The 12,194-nt window shown below is 36.4% G+C and overlaps 1 protein-coding gene across 3 annotated transcripts in view; it reads right to left on the reverse strand.

Annotated features, from left to right (window-relative positions):
- Positions 1-2,677: 2,677 nt before the first annotated feature.
- pde2a (phosphodiesterase 2A) overlaps positions 2,678-12,194 on the reverse strand; it is a 185,862-nt gene continuing 176,345 nt past the window's right edge. For all 3 annotated transcript variants that reach the window (XM_032590420.1, XM_032590421.1, XM_032590422.1), the window contains 7 exons: positions 12,004-12,051; positions 11,647-11,721; positions 11,457-11,556; positions 9,467-9,579; positions 8,739-8,777; positions 8,513-8,619; positions 2,678-7,458 (listed from right to left, as the gene is read on the reverse strand). In XM_032590420.1, the coding sequence (XP_032446311.1) occupies positions 7,224-7,458; positions 8,513-8,619; positions 8,739-8,777; positions 9,467-9,579; positions 11,457-11,556; positions 11,647-11,721; positions 12,004-12,051 (717 nt within the window). In that variant the 3' untranslated portion in view covers positions 2,678-7,223. The remainder of the gene's footprint in view (positions 7,459-8,512; positions 8,620-8,738; positions 8,778-9,466; positions 9,580-11,456; positions 11,557-11,646; positions 11,722-12,003; positions 12,052-12,194) is intronic.

The raw sequence follows: 12,194 nt of genomic DNA on the forward strand, positions 1-12,194 counted from the left end.
AAAGAATATTGACATGCTGAAAAGGTTGTTACTACCACCAGGGAGAGAACGAAAACACGCAGGATGCCGGCCCTCGAGGAGCGATTGGGCACCACTGCTAGAACTTCACACCAGGAGGAAGTTTTTTTTTTTTTTTTTTTTTTACTAAAGTCATACTGAAGTGTCCTTTGTTTTGTTTTTCAGTTTATTGTTGTGTTCTGTTTTTTGCGCATTTATTTCTGTTAGAATTTAAACATTTTAGCTTTTCTTGCATTGTTGTCAGGTCTCTACCCCTTGGTTTGAAGTTGCTTTTTGTCTAGTTCAGCTTCCTTTGTGTTAATTATTCCCCTTTCCTCGGCCTTCCTCTTTGCTCTCTTCCACTGCAGAACTCCTGATTAACTCAAAATGAGTTCTCCATTCTTTCCTGTGCATTGGCTTCCATTGTTCTTTGCTGATCCCTCCTGTTACTCTGTCCTCTGTTTTCTGTATTATCATTCAATTCTTCACCACGCTCATTCCAAATTCATGACTGCATTTTGGTTTTACTCACAGAAAATTTGTTTTTTATCTACTTTATGTCAACTTTACTGCTGCAGTAAGTAGACCTTTTTATGAAATATTTCTATGGAATACTGAAATTTATTAATACGCATTTAGAAAGCGTGAAAGGCTTTTAAAACATGAAATACATGAATCAAGCAGAAAATTATGACCCCGAATGGTTGATGATTCCCCATTTAAAACAGATTGCAATGCACTCTGTATTATGGATCCGATCCCTATCTATCAGGTCCAGCATTAACTTCTTCAGCAATTTAAACTGCAGATGTTTGTCTGCTCATTCAGACCAAACTGGCCGGTCTTCACTTCCCATGGATATCAGGGAGCCATGCCCATCCTTAACCCTGTTGCCAGTTTATTACTGTTCCTTCCTTGGATCACTTTTGATAGATATTGATCATGCAGACTGAAAACACCCAATAAGAGCTAGAGTTATGATCTGGCTCTGAAATAGCAATCCCAAATTTGACCCTTGTCATTTTTTCCTGCTTCTACTGTTTTAAATGACTAAAATTAAACCTCCTGTCCAATGTATCAAACCCATCAACAAGTAAAACGGTGAAGAGATCATCAGTGCTCATTATGCTTTTCTGGTGCAAACAAGTTTATGCTACTCCTCAACAGTTCCTCAATAAGATTCAGATCTGGGGGATTTCTTTGTTATGCATTTAGTTATAACGTTTACCTTGTGCTTCATCATGCTGGAAGAATACTGTTCATTGCCGTTAGTCCTGAATCTTTGGGCAAAGCTCCTCTTGGAAGATGTTTTATTCATGGGACTGATTTTATGCAAAATTGTGAATCCACTTTCTTAGGAGGACACAAGTTCCTTCACTGTCTTCTCCTTAATTTTACATTTCAGAAACCATTTGAAAGGGTTTTAATCCAAGAAAATAACAATTTTGGTCTAATCATGCTACTTACTGCAGAATGTCACTCTGTACTTGATGTTTTTCTTGGAGAGAAGTGGCTCATTTGCTAACCCTCCTTAACACCAGCAGCAGCAGCAGCTTTAAAGAGTCTCTAGCTTACTGTGCTTGCAGAAACACTCAAGCCTACCTGCCGCCATTCCTAAACAAGTTCTACTCTGGTGGTAGCACACTAATTCCTAAATTGTATTATTATAGAATGTAAATTATTTTTCTCAGAGTAACTGAACCTCTCTCTGTAAAGTTCTTGAGTCAATAAACGGTTTTCTTTTTGTACACAATCTTACCATAATTAGTTCACTTACCTGTGATGCTCTTTCAGTGCAAAGTGCTGATGGCAATATGTGTCCTTGGAGATTACAAGAGATTGTTCTCACATCTACCACTTCACTTAAACTTCAGCTTTTGCTTGTTTCTGCTATATGAAAATGTACAATGGATAATCACTACTCACAATGACTCAACAAGTCATAACATGGGTACAAAGCAGATAAAAATACAACTTAAAAAGGCTTTGAAAACCCCAACGAGAGTAAAAAATACTTGACACAAACAGACTAAGCAACAAATTAACCATTTTTTCAAGTTTAGCTACATAATAGCCTAAGTGATTAAAGTACCTAGCAAATACCAGCCACAAAACACAGCTCCTTTAATGCTGCAGATGTTTACTTCCTGTCTTTTCATTATTTTTTTCCATTGCGCTATATTTTCTCCCCTGGATAGTGGCTACCTTCTGAGTTACATGTTATATTGTATGTATCAGTCTTCTCCTGACTGATACATTTGATCAATGAGATCCTTCTGACAGTCTGACATCTAAAGTTAATGTGCCCAATTCTTTTATAATGTTTAGATTTTTGTGTTTTATTACCCTCCACCAGAAAAAAGGGGAGAGTTCAGTTATTTTTTCTATCCTGTGTTGTACAAGATATGGATTAAGTTAAAGGTAGAAATAGGTCTAAAGTTATTTGTCTTGGTCTTACTTTTATAGAACTAAACCATGGAATTTTAACAGAGGTGTGGAAATGTTTTCTATTCTCACATGGACATTAATGTAATAGTGCAACATGATCCAACTGGATCCACAAATATGCCTTTGCAATGACTAGTATCATCAACATGCTACTTCAGGCACCCATGTAGACTTTATGGTAGTTATGTTGTGAAGCATTTCTGTACAAACACACACCAACCAACCACCAAAGCACCTTTCACTAGATTTATTTCAAGAAAGAAAGACAGGAAAAAAAAATTTAAACAAACCAAAATGTTATACGTTTTCTTTCTTCTTGAAAAGAACCAGATCAACAGTACTCAGAGCCCACCAAACAAATCTTTAAAGATGACCAAATTCACCTCTCAGCTTAAGCACTATTTATACAAGTAGTGTGAATTTTTATTTGTGGTAAAATATTTTTTTATATCTTAAGTACACATATATCTTTCTCTAAACTTCAGCTTAGATTTTGGGGTTTCTTAGGGTTTCTTAAAAATGGCTTTGACAAACTTAAAAAAAAAAAAAAAAATCAGGTAGCAAACACTATAAATACATTACAGAATTAAAATACAGTACTTCCCATTGTAATGATGACAGTCAAAACATTTGAGTTTTTAAACTTTGTAATTTACAGCAAATATATATATCTATATATATATAGATATATATATATATCTATATATATATGTATTCTTGCCACTTTTAGCAAATACATCACAGGTGATCATTACAATGTTATCGCATCACAGGTTTAAGTCCCGCTGTTCCTGCTGTGATGAGAGGAAATACAGTAGATTGGCTTTATGCTTCCTGGACAAGCTGACATGATGAAGCGCGGTTACCAACAGCCTTCTGACATCAAGCTATTCCTAAAGCCACGTCTGGCTTTCATCTTGCAGCTGGGCCAGGAAGTGGAAAGTGTTTGCTTGGCACATTTAGCCCTGACTCTCTAAGACAAACATTAACAGACAAACACAGACTCATAGAAAACTGTCAAAGGTCTGAACTCTGAAAAGCATTTATAGCGGGAAAAAAAAGTCCCATTTCATTTACTTTTTTCATGGAAACAATGTGATTTAACATTTAAAAAGCCTTTGGCAACTCAGACCTAAAGCAATAATATAACAAAAGGCATAGGTATTTAGCAAATTCTATTTACGTACATAAGTATCTATGCATTGTCACAGAAACAGAGGCTTCATATTGCACATAAAAAAGCAAGGACATATGAAGCAAATTATAGGACAAATGAGGAAAATGATACGCCAAGAAGCGACTTTTTAACACACCTTGATGCCTTTTAAAGTAAGTTTACAAAGCAAAGGAAGGCAGATTCCACCCCTTCATCCAACACTGTTCAGGTATATCCAAGGAAATCAAAATGTTTCCTAAAAATACCCTTTGTGGGATTCTTCATATAGAAAGAAAAATCTCATATTTCAATCTGATAATTTCGTTGACATTTACTACACTTTCACTCTTATGCAAAATAAGAAAACCCCCAGTAACTAGAATCCCTTAGAAAAAGCATTCATACCTGTTGAACCTTTTCACATTTAATCACGTAACAAATACAGACCAAATTGGATTTTAATGGGATTTTGTGTGATATAGCAACACAAAGTAGCGCAAAACTATAAAGTGAAAGTGAAGTGATAATTTTTTTTCCACAATTAATCTAAAAAAATGCAAAATGCATTTGTGTTTAACCCTGATATCCTTAAATAAACCCCTGTACAAATAATAACCCCCAGAATTAATCTATTTAGTAAATTGAGTTGTATTCAATTTAAGTTCAACATAAATCCAGCTGTTCTGTAAAGGCTCGAGAGGTTTGTAAGAGAATATTAATGAATAAGCAGCATCATTACAGCCAAGGAACACAGCAGAAAAAAGTCTGTGACCAAACTTAAAAATTGCTTTTCAATCTGACTGAATGACGTAGTGGACACATAAAAAGACTTTGTGTTGGTCTATCACATAAAATCCATTAAAATACATTGACGTTTGTGGTTGTAACATGACAGTATGTGAATAGTTTCTCAAGGTCTTATCTATTTGTCCATCCACTCATTTAAGAGTTCATACATAGCACACTAACATCCTGCACTTTATAAGCTGTCCTATCCTAACTCTGAAGCATATTCCTGTCATTGTAGTTAATGTGAAAGTAAGTTTGACATGTTGTGACACTAAGCCCCATTTCTCTGAAGTTTTAGGTTTTTTTAATGATGCACAAAACTGGAAAACACACCCTATTTGATGTTTTCTATCATGGCTACATCTCTTGTTGATTCTTTTTTTTCTTATGTTTCTTACGTAACAATGCTTTCATGTAGAATGCACAGACAGGCAGGAATAGAAAAGAAGTGAAAAGATGCAACGTTTGAGGTCTTTAAACAAGTGTTTTACAAAATATACATGTTCTCAGTCAACACAGTGTCCATAGGAATATTCAACAAACATACTAAACAGACTTTTTATTCCACTTTTATATATTAAAAGCTCTAATAAAGGCAGCAAAGATACGCAATAAGGCAGATCCATAGGACACACTCAGTGACACACTCTACTTAACACACTCTACTGCACAGTTACACCAATGAATGAGATGGATTGTTTAAAGGGCTTTTCTTTTTTGTCTTGAAATGGTTAATTAAAGAAAAAAAAATACAAAAATGCAAAAAGGGTAATTAAATAATTTAGATTATGAAAAAAACAGTGCTGTAGTAAATATTTGTCCTAGATTTTTTACTGTTTTTGCATTTTCTTTTCGAAATTAAATGTTTCAGAGCATCAAATAACCTTTAATATCAGACAAAGACAGTCAGAATAAATACAAAAAACAGTCTTCAAATTAGAATTTCACTTATTGGGGAAAAATCTATCCAAACTAATCTGGTGCTGCGTGAAAACCTAATCTAGCCCCTCCCTTGTAAATTTATGAATTATCTGTGACTTAACCTATTTTTTGGTTCATTTTCATTAAGTACAACCTCATTATTGTCAGACCTTTAGAATCAGAAAATAACGTGAATAGAATCTGTATGACAACATGAAGTAGGCTTAAAAAAGCAACATATTATACTCCAACCAAAAAAAATTCAAGAACAGATGGGAAAATATAATTAACAAGCATCAATCTGGGAAGTGTTCCAAATATATTTGTGAGGGTATGGGACTCCTGTAGGCAGCAATAAGAGCTGCTATCCCCAAATGGAGAAAAAAAACAAAAAACAAGAGCAGTGGTTAAACCTTCCTGGAAGAGATTGGTTTATCATAATTAATGCAGAAGCATGTTGATGGCTCATCCAGGATGTAAAAAAAGGAACCCGGAACAACATTTAAAGCGCTATATCTGCCTATGTTAAAATCAGTGTTCATGACTGAAATATAAGAAACACAATGGACAAAAATGGCATCTTGTATTTCAGCCTGAGGACCCCAACAAGTTTCTGTCATTAAATTCAACTCCGTAACATAAAATAAGGCTGCAGTCACCAATTTCTGATATTTATCTTTAGCTCACTTGACACCAGCAAGTTCACCTTTTACTGACTCAAAAAAGAAACAAAGGCAAGGTTTTGAAGTGGCCTAATCCAGTCCTGCACTCAAAGTTCCTATATATGCGGTGGCATGACCTTAAACAGGCAAATCATTGCACAAAACTCTCCAATGTGGCTAAATTAAAACAATTCAGAAAATAATAGTGGGACAAAATTTCTCCACAACATTGTAAAAAACTCATTGCTTGTCATTGCAGTGACTGATGGCATCTGTTGAAGCCAGTCGTTAGATGTAGGGTCCAAGCACTTTTTTTTTTTTTTTTACATAGGTCAAAGTTAGTTTGGATTTAAATATTGAGATACAGAAAATAAATAGTGATTTCATACTTTAGGCTACCTTTGTCTGATATCAAATTCTGTTTGATGATCTAAAACATTTTTAATGCAACAAAAAGCACAAACAATAAAAGGGGGTAAATACCTGTGACTAATGTTCACAAAATGCATGTGTCCATTTATATATATTTTTTAATTTATGGCCTCTGTTGTTATTGATGGGTGATTGTCAAAAATGTCCCTTAAACTCCACTAAAACAGAGAAGGAGAGTTTATATGTTGAAATGAATGAACAAGAACAAAAAGAGGTCATGATTCTCCTAAACATACTCTGACGAGGTGGATACAAAATCTGCTATGATTGTGTAAAAATAGAATGCTTTAATTTCCTACGAATGGGGAAAATTATCACAGATTGGTTTATAACTGGTAAGGTGTCCGTCCATGCATTCATAAGCAGCAGGTGGGATCTGTGGCAACGGAAATGATCACACGCTGTAACAGAAAGTAGAGCACTTCATCTCATTGTTACACGCGGGAGTCTTTGCCACAACTACCAATGCTTCCACCTTGTTTGTGCGAATATGTGTCGATTTGTTTTATTTTTACAATCTTAAGAAGGATCAGTACTGTACGAATGAACGTGTGACATGTAGAAAGATACTCGTCATCTTTTACGCTCCTCGACTGGTTGACACAAGCGACATCAAGCATCGAATCAGTGACTCAGACGAATCGGTTCAGAACATCCGTCTGATTCAGTTTCCAGCCTGCAAGGCCCACTAAAGCACACCAGCTGGTTGACATCAGAGAGACCAGCCTGTCTTTGGCCTCTAGAAAGGTATTCTTCGCCTCTTATTGGACCACAAGAAAACTTCCGGATTAACACGCTGTTGGAGGCCCCGCTGTTTGTCACTGGCCCTGACCTCCCTCTGTGTCATCGAGACAGCCATTCAGGCAGTGGTCATCGCTCCCAAAAGCACCCTGCGACTGAAGCAGCTCGTACTCCTGGTCCAGGAAGTCCAGGCTGTTGTTGCTGGGCAACCCACGGATGGTGAACTTATGGGAGACTTTGGTCCACTGCTCTCGATTCGCTGCCACCCGCTCGTACAGCTCAGTGGCCCCGGGGAACAGTTCGGACAGTAATCTGCGTGCGGGAGGAGGAAAATTAGCAAGACAAAACTTTTTATTTACATCTAAGCTGTGATCTGTGCATAAGAGCACTTAGATTCGTGCACCAGGTGAAACACTGACCAATGAAAAAAAACAAAAAAACTCACTGTCATAGTTCATCACAGAAATAGAAATGATTGATAGCCTAAAATCTGATCTTAATTCATTCTATTTGTGAGCAAAGTTAGAGGAATTAAACATCTAATGTGTTCCCCCTTATTGTTTAGTACTTATTTCAATCTGTAGGAACAATGTTTGTTAATCTTATTTCAAATAGAACACAATTAAAGCTTGTTCAACTCATGAGTTTTAGACCAAAACAAAAGAATTTTGAAAAAAAAGCTACAAATGTTACTATAATGTTGGAAGTTAAGTGTGTTTATAAATCAAGGCAAATTTTACCTGTAAAAACTTTTCTGAGAATGCAGGGAAGCTTTTGAAAAAACAAATGTTAGTGTGGTGCATACGACAATTTTCTGGGTGGAACCTCAAACTTAACCTTTTGATGTGTCTGCATTGAAACCTGCTGACTTTGAAGAATAGTAAACTCTTAAATCTTCTCTTTTTATTAAAGTATTTGTTGCAAAATTACACAAAAAAGAGAAGAAAATCCCTTAATTTTGTATTTTCAGGTAAAAAGCTACATTAGCTCATTTACAGGAGGCGTGTTCTTTAATTTTCCTCAACAGTAATGCAGTAACATTAACATTTTTACCCCTAATTTGATCCGTTTTCCTTCCTCTGGTCTCCTGTGTGAAATATGTGACTTAGCTGCTAAAAGCTTCCGTATTTTTCACAAGCCAGTCATGAAATGTGAAGAGCACTGAAAACAGCTTTTGGAAAAGAAATGTGGATTATACGTAAATAAAAACAAATTAATAAAAAAAATCTAAAACTCAGCAAGTAACTTTAGATGTTTTTAAACAATTTCTGTCAGCAAAATCTAAAGCAAAAATTTCTCCTGAAATTGACCACGAGATGATGTAAAGTAGAGTAAAGTGTCTTGAGGGAGCCAGTTTTGTACACACTTGTAGATGGGCATAGCGATATGCTCCATGAAGCTGATCTGTAGTTCTGGGATATACGCTTTCTCTCTGTCCATCATCTCACTTGGTCTGTTCCCCATGGCTTTCTCCTGCACATACGCAATGAGCACACAGTACACTGATATGAGTAATGAGCTCAATAATCTTGATAAGGACTCAAAGTTCAGCCACATGCTGCAGCAGAAAGCATTTAGCTGCTGAGACATACCAGATCTCCTTGAGAGAAGAACTCTTTGTAAATCAGCTCCTGTGGACAGACAGAGGCATACAAATATCACTGCACACATGGTTTCATGTTTCCAGAACGGTGACAGTGATAAAATTCAGTCTGGATTTGTGTCAAGGGTTTAAAAATGCAAATATGAAAGCATGTACTTGTATTATAGCTTAAAAGTGGTCACATGCATGTTGAATACATGCTTGATGATATTCTTTTACACCAGGCTGCTGTCCCACAAGCTTGATTTTATTTTATTTTTTTCATTTTGCCAATACAAACACCTGCTGTTCCCCTTTATTACAAGTGATGACTGTGCCCACTGCGACTGAAACAAGCCAGATATTGTACAGTAATCTCTGCTGAAGAAAAGAGGTGCATGGTTTTTTTGTTTCGGGATCAAGGATTACTCTGCATCTGATTTAGACATTAGGTGTTTGGAGATTGAGGTTAGGATTTAGGGCAAGGTTTTGGTATTTGTAAAAGGGGGCAGGTCAAGATTAAAAACCTAATCCAAAAAATGCAATGTGATTGCACAGAAGAGCGTATAATGGAGTTTAAAGGTTATTTACATTTGGGTATGTCCCCCAAAATTTGCTGTTCAGTCTTTGGTTTGTGAAAAACTTTATAACTGTACTAATAAGAAACAATAAAATGTCTACAGAAGTTCTGTGTAGTGGGATGTACAGTATAGTCACTAGTGTAGGCTATGAACTGACTGCAATCTTGCGTGTTGTTTTCCAATCCTTGGTTTGGTCTGACAGATCACAGGAAGTCATCAGCAGGCACAGCAGCAAGGAGTGATGGGTGCGACTCTTTGTATTGTATCCATCTAAAAGACACACAGACACAATTCAATGATATCACATCAATTCAGTTTGACATACTAAATACCATATTTTAGAGCCAAAAATAGTTGAAACTCTAATCATCATCCCTTCAATTGTTTTACAAGGGAGATAATTCACTTTAAAAACTCACTTTTCTGATTTAGTGGCCTTTCTAATAGCAGAAAGGTACTATGATTTATGAATGATGATTTGTTGTTTGAAACAATGTTGCCTTGGAACAAATTTTCTACCGGCTTTATTAGTGCAGCGTAGTTAAACCCTCAGGAGTAAAACACGGACTAATTATGTGTAGACTCTCAGTTCCTTCTGTTTACTGCTGTTTTGTTTTACAGAACCACTTCATGATTTTCTAATATGTTCTGATGACACAGATATAAAGAGAAATTTAAGTAGTGCTAGAACCAGGGCAGAAATCATTGCATCTACCTAAATCCTTCAAGAATTGCTTGTTTTTTAAAAAAATAATTTTTGTCACAATTGGTCATTTACCACTGCTGTGGATTACAAAAAGTCACAGAGGACTTTTCCACCCTTGGGTAGAGTTCTGGTTTGTTAAATATTCAAGTTATTGAAGTAAGACAACATTTCTCCTGATTTTCTCCCCATCTGTTGACAATTCGCCACATAAATCTTCACATTATAAACTCACATTTGAGCTTCTTTTGCTACTTTTTGTGTTTGTGTTCTGCATTATCAGTGGAGTTTGGTGTTGGATACATAAAAACATCAATATTTGGCAACTGGCAAGTTCATTATTTAATGACAAACAAATACATATTTTAGCCGCTGATTCTCAAACTTCTGAGAATCCAAAGACCAATCCTATGCAATTTGTTTCATCTGTTTCTGTCTAAAATTCACAGACTCTGCAGTGCAGAGGAATTTCTCACTCATTTAGAGGTTTTGTGTATCCTTGAATCCTTTTAGCAGCTTAAGCTGAATTCACTGCAGAGGCATCCACTCAGGATAACTCATAATTGGTTGCATTCAGGCGTAACTAACCTCTGGCCCAGACGTTACACCCAATTAAGTCACACGGGAGTGTAAGCAATTGTGGACGATTATTAAGAATGCCGAGGCCGAATGCTGCAAGCTTCACCATAAATCTTTAGAATATTAGTTAGTTATTATAAAACCTCAAGCAGAACCTTATTTTTTATCCAATACTGCAGCATCTAGCAAAAGTATCTAAACCTTGAACATTTCCACCACAGATTTCATTGTTGTGCTCCTTGGTCTTCATAATGTTGTCCACTAATGTTCTGCCTTCATAGAACAAATGGATTTAGACTGAGATTAAATTACACACAGACTGACTCTATTTACTGTCTTTTTACTAATTAGGTGACTTTTGAAGTCATTTGGTTGCACTGGATTTTATTTAGGGATATTAGGAGTAAAAGGAGCTGAATAGGGGCGTGCTGTGGTGGCGCAGGGGGTTAGCACGCCCCACGTTTGGAGGCCTTAGTCCCCGACGCCGACGTCGTGGGTTCGACTCCCGATCCCGACGACCTTTGCCGCATGTCTTCCCCCTCTCCTCACCCTCCTTCCTGTCTGCCTACTGTCTAAAAAATACAAGCCACTAGCGCTGCAAAAACTCTTTGGAGAAAAAAAAATAAAAGGAGCTGAATATATATTTTTTATAATTTCTTTTCTTCCACTTCACAATTTTGCATGACTATATGTTGAATTATCAAATAATATTCTGATGAAATACAGTAAAGTTTTTTTTTCTTCTTTTTGACGTGACAGCAAAATGTACCCTTTAAATTGTTGCATAGCTACTGTCCAATAAGTGTCCGATACTGCTATTTTTAGAACGTTCTGATCAAAGCGTCTGCTAACTACTGACACATACCATCAGCCATCCTCTGCAAGTCCTTGAAAATTCGAAGGTGATGAGCTAGGTCTGTAGCCAGAATTATGTCTCTCATCAGATCCAGCATCCTCTGGTAATCCTAGAAATATAGAAATAACACCATAAATTTGCAGAAAAATTCAAAAAAGTTTAGAGAGCCACTGAAATTGATGCAAATGTTGTATTTCACCTTCCTGGAGAATTTCTCAAAGATGTTGCAGCCTTGTGTATTGAGAATAGCAATTGCCTGGGCAAAGTGGTGTCTCTGTCACAGCAAACAGAGTATGAAGAAAGCAGTTGTAATATTGCTGAGTCATGTTTCGCAGGCAAAAGGCAAAACAAATTTTGATGGATCTGATTTTCTTCCTTCAAAACAATACGTCTTTTTTTGTTCTGGCCACTAGATGTCGCAGTGGCACACAATATTAGCAAATCGAAGGCAATTTATTCAAAATAAAGTAAAACGAAAAAAAATACAGATTTGCGTTTCAGATTGTGATATAAAGAAAGTGAGGATTTAAAAAAGAAATGTCCAAGCTTGAGTCACCTCCATTACAGATCCCTCAGAGCTGTAGAGAGCAGCAAGGACTGATTGCTGAAAGTCAAACAGAGACAAAAATGAGACAGAGTCCCTTCAGCAGCATCCACAAACAGGGAAAACTACATCATCGGGCAAACAGCAACACTGTTTTCTTTGAAACGGCTTGTATTAGCTGTGCTTGGAAACTAAAAAGCACA

Source organism: Xiphophorus hellerii, chromosome 18 (assembly GCF_003331165.1).
Source record: "Xiphophorus hellerii strain 12219 chromosome 18, Xiphophorus_hellerii-4.1, whole genome shotgun sequence".
In the NCBI taxonomy this organism is placed as follows: domain Eukaryota; kingdom Metazoa; phylum Chordata; class Actinopteri; order Cyprinodontiformes; family Poeciliidae; genus Xiphophorus; species Xiphophorus hellerii.